The 17,905-nt window shown below is 36.9% G+C and overlaps 1 protein-coding gene across 7 annotated transcripts in view; it reads right to left on the reverse strand.

Moving 5' to 3' along the window:
- The window catches only part of BAG1 (BAG cochaperone 1), a 56,529-nt gene extending 38,693 nt beyond the window's left edge, over positions 1-17,836 (reverse strand). For 2 of the 7 annotated variants that reach the window (XM_087916021.1, XM_087916017.1), the window contains exons 1-3: positions 17,664-17,836; positions 10,817-10,953; positions 7,572-7,710 (exon numbers count right to left, since the gene is read on the reverse strand). In XM_087916021.1, the coding sequence (XP_087772147.1) occupies positions 7,572-7,710; positions 10,817-10,819 (142 nt within the window). In that variant the 5' untranslated portion in view covers positions 10,820-10,953; positions 17,664-17,836. Of the gene's footprint in view, positions 1-7,571; positions 7,711-10,782; positions 10,954-17,455 lie in introns of all 7 variants that reach the window. The other 5 variants (XM_087916018.1, XM_087916019.1, XM_026721711.2 and 2 more) reach the window with 5 other exon arrangements.
- Positions 17,837-17,905: the final 69 nt, after the last annotated feature.

The raw sequence follows: 17,905 nt of genomic DNA on the forward strand, positions 1-17,905 counted from the left end.
GCTGGAGAAGTATCCCTCTGGTACCTAGAGAAACCCATGGAGACCTGGTACTGCAATGGCTGAGGATCAGATCTAGGGGAAGAAGAATGGCTCCTCCCCTCAAGGTGGAAGCTACCCCTTGAAAAAATGGCCTGATCAATAAAGGTCTTAAGATCCTCTGATAATCCTGGGACCACTCTATCTGCTGAGCACATCCCCACTGCAGTTGGAGTAAAAGTGGCCTCAGGGGTTCCAGTCCTGTCTCTGATCTGCAAATGTGCAGGATGATGAAGCATGCAATCAAAAAAAAAAAATCTCTGAGTTTGGATTTCCTTAGCAGGAGGAATAAATTCCTGGTCCCTATCTCCCTCTGGTGACCAAGCCCCTGAAGCTGCAGGCAAGTCCTGTGCTAATGGCTGCTGAGGGAGGGGGCTAACAGACCTTAGCTGTGGGGAGGGGGAATACCTCTCCTGGTCTGCTTGCTTCTGAGCTCTGGAGAACTGTTTTTCCAATGCTCTTTGCCTTCTTTCTTCTGCTCTTGTGGACTTTCTGGAATAAAAAGTCTTTGCCTTTATCTTGTTAGCAGCCTCTTTACTTGCAGATCTGGCCTTGCTGAGATTCTGCTTGGATCATTTAGCCCTCGTGGGCTTCATGCTGCCTTGGTCGGCTATGCTGCTATTGCCCAGATTGCTGGGAGGAGAGCTCTCTCAGTCCTCCAATTCTGCTCCTCCAAAGGGAATTCAGGGCCTAGAAGCCTTCCCTGGGCTGTGACAGTGGCGGCTCTACCAGTCTCCTGGATAGACTACACAACTTGCCATGCAGCCAAAATGGCTGCCACTGCCCCCCCCAAATCAGCTGGCGATTGCAAAACCGAAAGCGACTGCTCCAGAACTACCCAGATAAGCCTGGGAGCACAACAATGCGCTGGGGGCAATCGCAGCTTTAGTGCCCGCCCAGGGGTGGGGTGGGGGGTCATTTTGGGACTCCCCTTGGACTGCCTGGGCTGCTAGACCTTCAATTGGTAGTTCAGAGGGGCGTGAAAAAACGGAGCAGGCAGAAGTTCCAATTGCTGCCTGTTTACAATGTTTTGGATACTTGAGGGAGTTTTGTAAACCTTTGGGAGAATCCACCCTTTAAACTGCTGCTTTCTGGTTAAATTGTTGGAGCCAACCTTTGCCATGTCTCTATAGGGCCAAAACTGAGTCGTGACTGGGACTAGGGGCTTCCTGCCCCGACAGGAAGAGGTGTGGCAAAGATTGATGACTCACTGGGCAGAAAGGCAGACTCAGCCCATATGCGTGGATTATCCCAAAAGCATGCTGGAGAATATTCTGATTATTAAAATTTCTGAGTTTAAAACAGCTGTTTTCAGCACTTTTTTTTTTAAATATAATTTTTATTCTAGAAAAAAAACATTTATTTGACATACATTTAAAACAGACAAATCAACACACACACACGCACACATATATATACATATATACATTTTACAGCGTATATTGAGCAATGGTTAAGGGTTTTTTTTCTTTATCTTTATCATTGATGTTATCTGCCTTGTTACAATTCCTTTGTTCTTTTAATGTTTTAATTTTCTATATAGTTTATAATTAAATGCACGTCTTCTGTCATTTCCATAACTTATCCAAATATCAAATATTACCTTTTCTTTAACCAATCATACCAAATGTTCCATATGTCATAATAGTCACTATCTTGTTTATTTTTTAACAATTTGGTTAAGCTATCCATCTCAGCACATTCATGTTATTTTTTAATTACCATATCCTCTGAAGGAATGAAAGACAGTTTCCAGTTTTGTGCATAGGTTATTCTGGCTGCAGTTATGATGTGCACAATTAAATACTGATATTTTTTCTCCATTTTTAAATCTATCATACTTAGCAGAAAGGTTTCAGGTTCAAGTTTTAAATTTTGTTTTGTTATATTTAAAATCCAATTTCTAATATTTCTCCAAAACTTCTGAGCACATGGTCTACCACATGTGAAAATACGTTCCTTGTGCGTAGTTACATTTCCAACAGTTGGGTGGTAGGTTGAGAACATCTTAGCCAGTCTCGCAGGAGGTAGGTGCCAGCGATGAACCATTTTATATAAGTTTTCTTTATATGAGACTGACATGGTTAATTTGTAATTTTTTTGCCAGATGTGTTCCCACTTATCTAATTCAATACTATGAGCCACGTTTTTCGCCCAAACTATCATAGATTGTGGGACTGTTTCTTCTTTTAATTTGTAATCCAAAATATATTTATATGTTTTACTAATTGTTTTCTTTTCCTTTCCTAGCCATACTTTATCTAATTCTTGTGGGATCATATTAAAGCCAAATTGTTCTCTATCTTTTTTATAATGGGTTTATATTTGTGCAAAGGGCCGCTATCTCCTTTCCTTAAATTTGTATTTGGTTCCTATTTTTAAGCTCTCCAGAATCATATAGTTTTCAGCACTTGTATTCACCAGGGATTTTTCCAAGCTAAAGATAAAAATATAGCCATTTTTACAGTGTTTCACTTTGTATCTTTTCTGGAGAGCAGACACTGGATGCGAATATTCATAGTTTGAATACAAAGTTCCTTGGCAAATATGTTTGGCTGGCTGCCCCACAACTTATTTGAATAGTATTATATACTTATAGTTGTTGTAGCTTACAGCAGATAAGAACAAATACACGGAACTAAATTGAGAGGAAAGAAGATGCCAAAATTTCAGATGTTTCCGTGAAGTTTTAGCCCATTCATCTAAAACTATTGCTAACATAGGTTTTACTATTAATTTTATTATGACATTTGTCCCATTAATTCTACTTCTAAATTCACTTCTAACCAAACTTCAGAAATTCTGTATGTCTTATTTTTCTTGCAGACCATAATGATACACTTTTTTTTATCTTATCAGTGAAATGGATAGTGAAACAAGACATTTATAAGTCAATCTCACTATAAACAAAAAGGTGTATCTAATTTTAAACTTTGTTTTATACTACTCTATTTTACAACTGAGTATCATGTTCTTTTACACTTTTACAAAGTAGTATTAAAGTACAGTGATTACTTACGTACCTAATCATTAGTGTTTTGTATTTGCATTTTAGTGCTCCAATTTTTATTTTTTATTTCTAATTTAAATTTAATTTGAGCTCTGTAAATTCTATCATGTTAGAAAACCAAGAATGCATTGGGTCATTGTTTCAGAGGTATTTTCTTACCTAAACCAAATGACCACAGGCAAACATAAAAGTAGTGGGAGTAGGTTCAGATTTTCTGCAAGTTTCCCCATTGGCTGCATATTGGAAGTTAGCATTGGAAATTATAATCAAATGACCACAGTGGTGCTGCAGGGAATGTGGTTACACTGGATTAGCCATAATTTTGCCAATACAGCTGGTCTGAAGCTCCTTACAATTTCAATCCCATAGATAAGATAACCTTTATTGTTATTTTTTTCTGTGGGTACACTGGCACACATTAAAAATGAAATTCTGTTGCCTGCTCTCCAAAGTGTAAACATACATAACACACATATAGATATGCTACTATATATCATACATATGTATATACCTAGACCCTAACATATAAATACATACAAATATTAATCACTGACCATCTTGAATACACAGCGGAAAGAGGAAGGTTGAGAATTCATATTGTACGGAACAAAACTGGTTAAATCTGGATGTTTTGTTTCAGATTCTGGAAGCCTCCTCCCAGAAAGTAACAAGGAAACAGGACATGAAGAGGATGTATAGCATCCCAGACAATCCTGAGGACTCTGCTCAAGCAATGCTTATATGCTATGTCCTGGTTAAAAGGGAGTGCAATGCCAATAATCATTTCTGTCAGTCCCATCACTCTCTGCACTGTCTTCCTGTCTAAAGCAGTAATGTTTCCAAACCAGACTGAAATGCAATATGACAGGATACTCTCGATCATCCCTCTATAGAAGGTGGTAAGGACAGGGGGAAGAAGTTGTACTTTTCCCATGCAACACAGAAAAAGCAGGTGCTGTTGTGACCGCTTCACCAGTATCTTGCTCTTAAACGACCAAGTCAGCCTAGCTGTAAATTGATGCTGCTAACAATGTCCACAGGTAAATCATTTCTACAGAGTGTGGTTGTGCCTGCCTTTTCTGAAATTGACAATGATCACATTAGCTTTTCCAAAGTTTAAAACAGTTTTTATTATACCACCGAAACCGCTACCTCGTTACAAATGTAACAAAATCTAAAATGTAAATAAATGTCCTTTAATGCCTCCAGTTTGGCCCCACTGTTCAATAATACTCAAAAATAGTCTTCAAAAGAAAGCAATACAATCCGAATTTAATGAGCAGATAGAGGTGAAATAAAAAAACCAAACAAACTACAATGACAAAATTTCCACAACAGAACAAGAGAAGTATTTACCAAATTCAAGGAGATAACAAGGCACAGTCTGTTGGAAGATAACTTCAGACCAAAATAAAACACGCTTTGTTTCCAGCATTTGCCAGTATGCAGGTCCAAACTCTTATTCAGTTGTCACACCTGCATCCCATGAAGAGGATCAAGGCCCTCTCCTCCTGAGAAGACCACGTCTCTCCCTCAGAGTCAGTCTCCACCAGGGGCATGACGTTCATTGCCATTTTGAGCAAGAGCCACCACTGTTGTATTGTTAGCATACTTCACAATATGGTTGGTGGCAAACATTGCGCAAGTCCTGGATCATTGGGGTGAACAACAGAGAATTTACGACGCAGCTCTGAGGAGAAACTGCTCAAGGAAATTGTGCTAGAAATATTAGTTCCAACTCATACTTACTGGGACATGTCAATTAGAAATTCAAGAATCCAGTTGCATAAAGGAATATTAAAGCCTAAGAGGCTACAGTAATGGGTTCTGGATTTTGGATGCATCTTGTTAGTTAACCCATTCGATTCAAAAATTGTTGCCCTATAATGCACTATTTTGTCCATTGAGGATTATGAGTTTTTTCCCTCATGCCATCACTCTGCTGAACAGTACCGTGTCTTAAGTCTATTTATCCATGTAATATGTCTGTAATATTATTATCCATCTCATCTTCTTTACTAACTGCTCTTATTGGTATCATTATTATGATTATTACTACTCTGTTGTTTTGCATGTACACTTAGATCTTCTGCACCAGAGACAAATTCTTTCTGTATCTAGTCACACTTGGCCACTTCTATTACATTACATAATAGTTCAGAGCAACACCACAGGACCAGGACCAGCAGTATACCTTCACTTAAAAGAAAAAAGATGCTTTTTTGAGGACCATATGTTCACATTTTGGATAGGGAAGATAGATGATTTGAGAGAGTGAGTGAAAGAATCCTCAAAGTCCCTTCCATGCTAAAGTGGAAAATCCTTCCCTCAATAGAGGTAGAAGCCCCAGACACAACCTATTTCCAGTTTTTATGCTGCTTGTGCATCGGTCCCCAGGAAGATCAAGACCATTTCACAGGTTCACCAATATTTAACGATCCACCTAAGACCTAAGAGAAGGATTTAAGACAATGATTTTAAAGATTCTCTGTCTATTCAGCTAACAAGCACACACACACACACACACACACACACACACAAACACATATGGTATTCAGCTCTGTTCTGGTATTTTCCCACATCATTACAGCTGGTGCCTCCAAAGTTGCAGCAACGCTTCGGCATAATCTCATCTGCCATCATCAGGCTTGTGTATTGTGTTCGTCTTTGGAGGCACAGCTGTAATGATGTAGGAAAATACCCAGAGCTGAATACCATATATATAAATACCCGCGAAAACTTAAGAATATACATACATACATACATACATACGTGTGTGTGTGTGTGTGTGTGTGTGTGTGTATTTTTTTCTTATATATATTTGTTTTCTTATATATATATATATATATGTTTTCTTAAGTTTTCGCGGGTATTTATATGTATGGTATTCAGCTCTGTTTGGGTTGCCACAACTTTAAAAGCACAATGTTGCCACAACTTCAAAAGCACAACTACAATGACGTGGGAAAATACCCGAACAAAGCTGAATAACATACGTGTAAGTACCCGCGAAAACTTAAGAAAACACACACACACATATATATATATGCTTATTAGCTGAGTAAGCAGAGAATCTTTAAAAGTATAAAAATATTTAAATATATATATTCAAGTCCAAAAGAAAAAAATCCAGTTGCCACGACTCAACTTCCAGATAATTACTTACATGACTGAGAATATTTATCAGCACTGAGATTGCTACTTTTTCACACTGGGGTCTGAACAAGAACTATAATAGTTTATCCTAAAGATAAAAAAACCTTTCTATTACAGATTAGAAATTATCTGAGTAGATTAAAATATAACAAAAATAAGCGTCAATCTCACTACTCAAATTAAAATTACATTGGATATTGATTTTACACTTAAAACTTTCCTGTTTTCCATATATAAATTATGAGGGAAACTTTTTTTAAAAAGCCTTCACTTTTCCACTTCTAAGTTCCATTATTTCTTAAGAGACCGAAAAGGTTATGTTAATAGGGAGCCGGGGGAAGCCAGCTGCCGGAGTGATCCTTTTTATTTAAATAATATTTTCCAGAGAAGATAACAGCATAGACTACAATACAGACAAAAGTTTTTGTTTTGCTGAGGACTAACAAGGCATGGGGAAAACAAAGAAGTGCCATGGCACTAGCCCAGGATCTCTCCCACCAAAGAAGGCTGCAAAACAACCAAGAATTGAGGAGCACTTTGCTGGCAAGACATCTGTAAGTAAAACTAACCCCCCTCCATTTCTAACTATCTTGAGAAGTTAGAAAGGGACCTGCAAAGAGATCTGACAAAACAGCAGATATTAGACTTTCCTGATCTAGTGTGGGAGGAGCAAAATGACTGCCAGATTTTTTTCACAAACATCTAAGCCAGTTACAGTTGATATGGAGACTGTGATAAAGACTAAAAAGATTAACAATAATTTAATTCAAAGTGAGGAGAGTTTAGCCTGGGAGATTACAACAGAGTTTATGGCAAAACAATGCCTTCTCACAGCGCAAACGGTTGTCTCAATATTTGAACAATTAATAATCATCCAACATGATGTAGAGACTCTAAGAAAAGATATTGCTGGCTTTCTGCAAGCACAGCATCGGGCTACAGACCCCATCACCAACGTGCTTACGGCAGACCTGGGTAAATCCCATACTCAGGATATGGAAAAAGAAAAAGAGCAAAGATCCTGGGAAATAGTTAAAAAACCTGTTAAAAAGTGGCAGCCCTCTCAGAAAACAGCCCTTCTCCAGACAAGGCAACAAGAGGAGGAGGTATCAATAGAAAAGTTTCATTGGAAGCCAGGAAAGCATCTCCCCTACAATCTCATCGCTCATTGCAAACACAACAGTTTGCTTTGAGAATCCATATGAACAGACTTAATTACAGACACTGGATTACTAAAAGTGCTATATAAATTCCCTAAGTCAGCTTCTTCACTGCCATCGGGGGCAGATTGATCTTCGTGCTGTGGAGTGGCTTCCTGAGGTCCCAAATTGGAAGCCGATACTCCTGTCTTTCAAGCAGCCCATCATACCGCTGATGCTGTTTAAGATGAAGGCACATTTAGCCTCCTTCCCAATTTTTACCATCAGAGTTTTCTGTGAGGAAAAGGTTAAACCTTTAATTGTTAACATGTGAGCGCCCACGGCTGCTGTCTCTTCTGCATTCTCAACCTTGGAAAAAAGAGAGAAAGAAAGTGGGAGTCAGCCAGCCTTGATCGGTGAAGATGTACTTAACAGCACAGAAACAGGCCTCATTAATGCTTTTGGCGCTCTCCCAAGAAAAGAGCAAGATAACATATTATTCAAATTAGAAAATTTAAAGAAATCTTTGTTGGTCACAATGGACGCTGCTGAACTGCTTATAGATCTGGTCTCCCCAATAATTAAACCTCTTACTTCTCCCCCGGAGGGCAAAGGATTGCACGAATATGAGATGGAAAACAGAAGCCAAGATATACAGGGACCACCAGAGGCTCCAGTAGAGATGGAGATACTATCCTCCTTATGTGAATATACTATGATACCTTCAGCACCACAACAAGAGATTGGGAGAGGTCCCACGACAGTACCATCATCTCAAAGTCGAATGAAGCATGACTTAATAACCCTTTGCCCTATACCTAGAGAAGAAGCACAGGAATGGCAATCTCTGCTAGCTGGTGCTAAAACCCCTTATTCTGAACAATTTCCACAGGAGTCTACACAGGATTCAAATGGGTCTCCCCTCCTTTTAGAGAAAGCCAATTTCGTGTGCAAGGACATCTCAGTCCATTGCAACAATCCTACAACTTCCCTTTGTATAAATCAAATTTCCTGATGAGCAGTAAATGATGATCCCCTCTCCATTATAACCTGGAATTTAGCGGGCTGGACTGTCCCATCAAAAGACCAACTCTTTTTTGACTACATATCACAATTTGACATCCTCTTCTTACAGGAAATCTGGAGACCCCTCCCTCCCGAGATATAGTTAGATGGTTATTGGACCAACTCTATCCCAGCTGCCCCAAGTAAAGTGGGTGGGAGAGCTAAAGGGGTATTGTGACATTAGTTAATACAGCCCTGCAATTTAAATGTGTATCACTGCCACCTTTTCAGCCGTGAGTTGTGACTACCTTACTTTTATATGAACAGGTGATTTTGCTTTTTAATATCTATTCCTCCACTCAATAAGGATTTGATCAACAAGATTTGGGATGGCATAGAATATTTTATCCTTGGCTGTTCAGACAAATACCCCACAGCAGCAATAATTATTGGAGGGGACTTAAATGCTAGGATGGGTCCAAACGATCAAGCATTGTTTAATAAACTTAAGATCCATTATGATGAGAATGTACCAGAAGAACCTCTGCATTCCAGACAATTTAAGAACCCTAAAGCAAATCAGGCAGGTTTATGTGTTATGTTAATAGAGGCAGAAATAGAAATTATTATAGTCTTCTAAATGGGTTTGAATAAATATTAGACCATAGGTTTAAGTTTAGGAAGCTATCATTAACAAAACAGGTTGTTGTTAAAGCACTCCTCCTTAAACCCAATTCATCCTCTGATTTAGCTTCAAACAACTCAGTGGATTAACTCAAAGATGGCTAAGCTTCTTGTGTGAAAAGTAGCTCACTGATTAATTTGGTTAATTATGATTTACTGAATAAACCATAATTGGCTGGGTTCATACAACTTACTAAATTTATAATTAAATGAACCCCCCCCTTTCTCTCTCTGTGTGTGTGTCTGTGTGAGAGAGAACCCACTTTGTCTCCAAACCCCATATCAATTTTAAATTAAAACAGACACACATAAAGAGCAAGAAGTTGTTGCAGCATCTCTATGATCACATATCAAAATTCAAATGTTTGCAAATTTACTTAGATTTATGACAGTTGCAATGTCTTGGGGTCATGTGATCACTTTTTGCGAGCTTCTGACCAGTTAATTGGAAAGCCAGATTCACTTAACAACCATGTTACTAAATTAACAATTATAGTGATTCACTTAACAATTTTGACAAGAAAGGTTGTAAAATGAGGCAAATTTTACTTTACTGCCTTTCCAACAGAAATTTTGGCTCAATTGTGGTCATAACTGAGGACTATCTGTATGGTCATTGGTATGCCATACAAAACTTAATATGACAGTTTAAGGTGACAAATGAAGGTCATAGATGAGTTAAGCCATAATTTGTTTAGTTTTAGTTTAATGTGATAACTAATAATTGATGGATTGTTACATATTTCATAATTTTTTTGTACAGGGAAGGTTAATGTACTGTTAATTACAGCCAGTTGAGGTTTATTCACAATGATCATATAATTTTTTGGCAGTATATACTATGAATTATGAGTTAGTTTATCAGTACCATTTCCAATAATTCTATAACATTGGTCACTATTAACTATTATTATTCCTATATATTGCTCCATGTCAGAACAAAACGTTTTACAGAATATAAATAAAAATTTTAAGAATAATTTATATATAGTTTATATATAGTTATATATATAGTTACATATTAATATATAACAGTCTGGTGGAACACTCTTCAGGAGCAGCATGACCAATTCATTCTAAATATATTTTGAAGCAGCCATGTTTTTACAGTTCTAAAATATGTGAAGGTCAGAATGTTCCAGTTAACCAGGTATAAGCTATTCCAAAGGCACACAGTTCTTTGTTAGAGGTTTACTGAACCAGATAAAGTGTAAACCTAGCCACTATATATGCATCATCTAACTGTTAACTTTACATGCATGCATGGGGTGTCTAGTTCAGCCTTCCCAACTTAGTAGTAGTAGTCTAATGGTAAAACTACAACTGACATGCATACCAAGATTAGCAAGACAACTCTCATATGAGATGATCGGCTCTCTCGACCAGCATCAGGTAGGTAAAAGTTGCTCCAAGCATGTAGTCGAAATTTGGTTTTCCCTTTACTAATCTTTTTTTATTCACGCATGCACTCACCAAAATACAGTATGGCTACTTCTGCTGGGAGAAGTAATCACCGGGCCAATTGGTAGAAAATTCGATCGAAATTTAAAAGAAATGGGAACAGGATAGGGAAATAGGAGGCAGAAACATCAACACAAGAAATACAAAAATAATTCCTGTACAGTATCCGCGGACCCCATTCCTCCCAAACCAGTTAGCTTGATGGCTAACTGTCATGCGTGGCTGCGACAACCAAGATCAGCGGCTTGTCACCGCCAAGCCGCAACAAGTCAGCGGGGAAGACTTGCCCACCTCCTTTTTCCCGTTTTCTGGCACGGCTTCTTACCATACGTGACCGTTACTATCACGGGCGAGCTTTCGTAAGGCCCCGCCATTGCTGCTCGTCCACCCCTCCGCTCGAGCTGCCTCTGAGATAGCCAGCAGCCGCTTCTCCTTCCTTCTAGTCCGGAAATTGCCCGGCACCTAGAAAAACGGGGGGAAGAAGGGGTGTGACGCCGGAAAACTTCCGATAACCAGCCCCTCGTCTTGATAGCGGTGATTGGAGGGTAAAGAAATACCTCCTTCCTTGTACTACAAATAAGGTACTGCAGGATGTTTCTGAGAGCCAAATTCAAGCAGCGTTTATACGTTCGTTTGTGCAGAAGGAAAATTGTTAACAGTTTATTCTATCACACGATGTCAAAGAATTTTTTTTTACAGTAACACAATTTTGAAGGCGGAGGTGACTGTTCCAGCAGTAATAAAGGGATTTTCCATTCCTATCTCATAATTAATAATTTATTCTACATGCACATTTTTGCTTGTCTATTCAAACTAAAAGTCCAAAATACCGAAAGCACCTATCTTAAAAATAATGATAATTCGATGGTGGTGTTTTGCATATGGATCAATACAAATCATATTGTGCTAACATCAGAGAAAGAGTTTGTGATTGAACTCTAATTGACAGAAAAAAGAGACCTGAAATCCAGCAGGTTTATCTGTTTTGAAAGTAAATGAAATATTACTTTTACACAACATTTATAAATAAAAATACTCTATTACCTCAGTACTTGAATATTCATAGCACTCTGAAATTGAATCATAAACGTGGTTGGATTCACTCAGCATGCTAGGCTAAAATGTAACTAAGTTGTTTCAAATCCTAGATGCAGGCTAATGGAGCTCTTGGAACAATAATTCTTTAAGTAGAATTTGTAAGGGTCCCAGTTTTATCCAGACCAAGAATGAACATTAAAACTTTTTCTTCCAGCTTCTCACAATGGTTTTGAAACATTAACCCAGTTCAGCATTTTATTTTTTATTTTTTTTATATTTATTTATTTTCAAAGTGCATACTATTTACATTTTTAACAGTGCTGTGTCAAGCATTTACATATTTTTACATTTATTTTCCATATTAAACAATATTTCTCTTCTCTAACCAAAAGTACAATATATCCCATACCTCATAGAACTGTCTCCTCTTTACCTTTCAGTTTCCTCATGAGCCTATCCATTTTGGCACAGTCAAGCATTTTATTTATTACTACTGTATATCCTCAGAAGGTACATTTTTTACTTTCCAGCTCTGGGCATAAACAATCCTTGCCGCTGTTATTATATGCTGTATGATGTATTGGATGTGTTTCCTTAAATTTCCTTTGATCATCCCTAATAAAAATATTTCTAGTTTATATTCAATGCCATATCCTGTAATTTCTTGTATCATTTCCTCAATTTTTCCCAATATTTTTTAGCTTGGTAAAATGTTCCATCTGTAAGCTTACATTTCCAACATTTCAGTTTCATGTTCGGATATATTTTGGCCACTCTCACTGGTGTCAAATGCCATCTATAAAACATCTTAAATAAATTTTCTTTGTATGCTGTTGACAACGTTAATTTGCAATTTTTTATCCAAATTCTTTCCCAATCTTCTAGCTGTATGCCCCTATGTTTTGCGCTATGGAATCATGGGGCCTTTTATTATTTCTTCTTCCATTTCTACTTTTAGCAGATAGTTATACGTTCTAGTTATAAATTTTTCCTCCTTCCCAGTCAGAATTTGATCTAGTTGTTGGGGTTCCATTTCTATTCCATATTCTTCTATATCTTTTTAATGCCTCTTTCGTATCTGCAAATATGGCCACCAATCCACAATTGTATCCTGTTCATTTATTTTTAAATTTCCCTGATTGTCTACTAATTCCTTATTTCTAATCATCTTTTTCTTCTCTGTTGTGTTTGGGTAATTCACTGCCTTCATTGCTGACACTCAATCTGGTATTTTCATATAATGTTTCCTCCTTATCTTCCCCCATGTCGTTATTAGTGAGTCTCTTAATTGATGGCAATAGAAATATGAATGTTTATTTTCTCATTTATCCCACAGGAAAGCGTCCCATCCTGCTTGTAGATTGTGTCCTTCAATTGTTAATACTCTTTTGTTTTCTAAATTTATCCATTCTTTAATCCAAAGCAGGACCGCCGCTGATAGTAAAGTTCCCATTTTGGAAGTCCTAGGCCACCTCTATTTATACTGTCCTGTAGCATTTTTACATTTATTTGTGCTTTCTTCTTCGTCCATATGAATTTGAGTACCATACTATTTAATTCTTTGAAAAATTTTCAGTCTAGTTTAATAGGAATTGTCTGGAATAAACATAACAATTTTGGTAATATATTCATTTTTATCGTGGCTATTCTGCCCATCAATGATAATTGCAGCTTTTTCCAATTCTCTAAGTCTTTTTGAATTTGTAACATCAGTTTCTTATAGTTATCTTCCTTTACAGTCAAGCATCTTCCTGTGAGCCAGATCCCCAAATATTTAATCCTTTTTTCCATTTGTAATCCCAATTCTCCTTCTAATTCCCTTTTGTTTTTCCGTTAAGTTATTCACTAGCACTTTTGTTTTTTATTAATTTTTAATCTGCCACTGACCCATATCTTTCTATTTCCCTTATCAAATTTGTTCCTGTCTCTATTGGTTCCTCAATGAAGAACATTAAATCATCCGCAACTGCTTGCATTTTATATTCCTGGTTTTAATCCTTAATCCTTTTATATTCTCATTTTGCCTGATTTGGGTTAGAAGCACTTCTATCTTTAATATGAAAAGTAGAGGTGACATAAGACAACTTTATCTTACTCCTTTTTTAATTTCAAATATCTTGGTACAGTCTCCATTTACCATCACCCTAGCTTTTTGGGTGGTGTATATTGTTTTATTTATTTTTATTTTATTTATTTTATTTTGTCAAGCGATTATAAGATAACAGGTATAAGTACCTATTATGAATGCATGAAATGGATACATATAAGAAAAAAAAACCAATAGAACAGGGTCGGTAGGCACGTTGGTGCGCTTATGCACGCCCCCTACAGACCTCTTAGGAAAGAGGTAAGGCCAAAAGTAGACAGTCTAAGGTTAAATTTTTTGGGGTTTGGGGAAGAAACCACAGAGTCAGGTAGAGTATTCCAGACATTGACCACTCTGGTGCTGAAGTTGTATTTCCTGCAATCAAGTTTGGTGCGGTTTACCTTGAGTTTGTATCTATTGTGTGCTCTTGTATTATTATGGTTGAAGCTGAAGCTGGACAGGTAGGACATTGCAATATATAATTTTCTGTACTATACTTAGATCAGACCAAAGGCGACATCATTCTAGGTTGTGTAGGTGTAAAATTTCAAGTCTGGTGGCATAAGGTATTCTGCAACAAGTAGAGGAGTGGAGAACTCCTCTTGTGAAATATTTCTGGACTTTCTCAACTGTATTAATATCAGATACGTAATGCAGGTTCCAGACTGATGAGCTGTATTCAAATATTGGTCTAGCAAATGTTTTGTATGCTCTAGTTAATAGTAAGATATTACCAGAGAAAAAGCTATGCAGGATTAGGTTAACAACTCTTAATGCCTTTTTGGCTATGTAGTTACAGTGGGCTTTAGCATTTAGATCATTAGATATGAGTACTCCAAGGTCCTTGACAGAGTTTGGATCATCAATAAGGTCTTGACTATTCAGCTTATATTTTATTTTCTGATTTTTTTGCCAATATGTAAGACAGAGCATTTATTTGTTGAGATTTGAAGTTGCCATTTATTTGACCATTCTGATACTAGTCAAGGTCTTTTTGAAGGGTAGCAGTATTGTCGGTGGTGCTGAATAACTTTAGATCATCAGCGAAGAGAACACAGTTGCTCTTGATATGATCACAGAGGTCATTTATGTAGAGTATGAAGAGTTGGTCCTAGAACACTGCCTTTGGGGACACCACTGTTGACAGGTACAAAATTTGATAGGACACTCCCAATTTTGACCATTTGTTGTCTGTTTGACAGGAATGCTTCTATCCAGTTATGCAGGTGTCCAGAGATATCATATGATTTTAGTTTTAGGAGTAGTTTGTCGTGTACCACTGAATCAAAGGCTTTACAGAAGTCTATGTAAATTGCGTCTGTTCTTTTGCCCTGATCTAGTTATGCAGTCCATATGTTTTTGCAGTGTAAGAGTTGCAGATTACATGATAGTTTTTTTCTGAAACCAAATTGTTTGTTAGAGAGAAGGTTGTTTGTCTCTAAGTGGAGGATAATGGATTGGTTAATAATTGATTCCATGACTTTATAGGTGACGCAACATAAAGAGATTGGTCTGTAATTTTCAACTAGGCTGGGGTCATTTTTTCAATTTTTTCATTTGATCATTTTTTTCAAAACGTGTTCCAAATCTCATATTCTTAATTTGTTGGATCAAAAACTGCCAATTAAAGTTGTCAAATGCTTTCTAGGCATCGAGAAAGATTAGTACTGCCTGTTTTCCGGGATGTGCCTCATAATATTCTAGAATGTCTAGAACCATTCTTGTGTTGTTTCTAATTTGCCTTGCTAGCAGGAATCCATTCTGGTCTGGATGTATTATTTCATTCAGCACTATCTTCAAACTTACTGCCATTATTGTGGTAAAAATTTGATAGTCAACATGCAACAGCGAGATTGGTCTCTAGTTATTAGTTTATTTGTGGATTGTGCCCTCTAAGGGAAATGTAAGTTTCAATCCATGACTCTAGTATTTTTAATTCTTCCAATATGTCGTTATACATTCCAACAGTATAGTTTCAAAGCTTTCATAAAAACACTTGTATACCTCTGCCAGGATTCCATCTGGTCCTGGAGTTTTATTACTTTTCTGTTTTTGTACTGCATTTTCTAGTTCCATAGCTGTTATCCCTCTATTTAATATTTTTCTTTGATGTTTGCTTAACTCTGCTAAGCTATTTCCTTGTAGGTATTGTTCTATACAATCTATATCTACGCTATCCTCATATAATCTTTTGAAATAGTTCTGGATTAGTCTCTTCTTTTCTACTATTCTATGTTGTATCTCTCTTCCTGTATCAACCTTTTTTCTTTTTCTCCTTTTAGTTTGTGGGCCAACCATCTTCCCAATTTATTGGTGTGTTCAGCATTTTAATATAATACACTGAATTTAAAAAAAATAGAGGAATTATAAACTCGACAGATGCATATTATATGGCACTATAAAACAATCCATATCATCTTTTGTTTAGCAATTTTCTTTGGCTTTTATTTCCTTTGCCTGAGTCTGTACCAGTATTTCTTTTTATTGCCATACCTTTATGACATTGTGTTCATCTCATTCAGAATTCATAACTAAGGTAGCTTAAAGTTATCCATAACTATATTTTAAACCCTGAAATACTGCTTTTTCCCCAAGCAACAAGACATTTTTGTGCAGAAGAATGTGTACATTTTACCAATCATTTAGACTTATTGAAATCAGGTGACATTGCATCTCCCACCCCAGGGCTAGGATTAGTTTGGCCTCTACTGGCTGCATTGGACTAAGGCTGGCATCTGCCTTCCTCTCTCTGGCTATTTTGCTTTATACGGAAAAAGAATCTACTTTTTGAAACCAGATTGTCCTTCTGTATTCAACTGTTTTACAAACTACTACAGGTCAGAGTGCTGTATTAGTCTGAAGAGTGATTGATGGGCAATGGCAGTAGGTAAGGTGGGGGAGGGGAAGAATACACCATATTTTAAAGTGAGAGGAGATTTTCTGTATTTGTTGTGCAAATCTCCCTATATTGCAAGTCTCCCAAATTACTCCTTGGATTGCTTTTGAACATAGGTATGGCATTCTTCTGTAACTGCCTTGTTTTGCCCAATAATTACACTTCTTTGACTGCAGTCACTTTTGCATATAATCAGAATGAATTTTGACAGGTAGCTAAACTCTTGGTCAAGCCATTAATCAGAACGCTTGTCTTCCTTATTTCCATCTCATATTAAGCCCTTATATTATTGTGGGGGGAAAAATGAGGTATTGGCCCCAATCATGCTGACTCAGCATAATAAATTGAATTCTTTATGATATATTTTGACCATCTAAAGTGTTTGTATTGGACTTATATTTTTGATTCCTATATGTATGAAATAAAATTCAATTTCAAAAGTTTCATCAGTATTTGTTAGATCAGGATCACATGTAATTAAAAAATATAATTCAGTGAGATGTTTGAACACAGTTATTGTGGTTTATAAATTCATGTCTTAATTTATTACATAAATCTAACCAAAGTCTTTCCTATTGACTGTATTTGCATGAGGCACCCCAATTATCTGAATATTATAAATATTTAAGCTTCAGCTGTACAAAAAAACCATTAACTTTATAGAGTTTGTTCGCACATACTGGAGTAAACTTTAGTTAGTCTTTCCAGCATCCTATGGAAAGCAAGAAATAAAAGTACCTAGAGTTTGAACACATTCATGGAGAAGGCTTTACACTGTTAAAAGTAAACTAAGCCACTCAGTTATCCCTCTTTTGTCGTTTGTCCTTATTCAAGTCACTGTTAAAGCTGATTTACCAAATGCAGTAAAACATTATTTAAAGAGCAATACAAATTTAGCCAGCTATTACTACATAAAACAAACTTAACAGAACGTATAAACTCACTCTGTAAATGTGCTCTTAAGTGTGCAATGGGAACTTGTTAAAATGATTTCTATAATAATCCAAAAGACCACTGGATAAAACCAGAGTGGTATCTCTTTGCACTATCTCGTTGTTGTTTGGAGTCCAGATCTTGTAGCCTTCATTTAGCCCAATCTAGCATAGCATGTTGCCTACTATTTTACAAAAGTAAAACGAAGATAACAAATACCTCTAACACTTTGCTCTGCCCCTGTTACTCCATACTTTAGTTCCACCCTTTCCTTGTTCGAAGCAAATACGCCCTTGCTCTACTAACAAGCTCTCCACTTCAACGGTGTTTTCCAAAGGAACCCGGAAAACTTCAATTTTCCTATAATCATTCTTTCTCAACATCTTCCGGTCTTTAAGCCAAATGTCACTCGCAGTTTCTACCGTCCGCTGATTGGTCGTTGTGTCAAAAGGGGAGGGCCC

Source organism: Pseudonaja textilis, chromosome Z (genome assembly GCF_049901715.1).
Source record: "Pseudonaja textilis isolate UNSWEBS1 chromosome Z, rPseTex1.2, whole genome shotgun sequence".
In the NCBI taxonomy this organism is placed as follows: domain Eukaryota; kingdom Metazoa; phylum Chordata; class Lepidosauria; order Squamata; family Elapidae; genus Pseudonaja; species Pseudonaja textilis.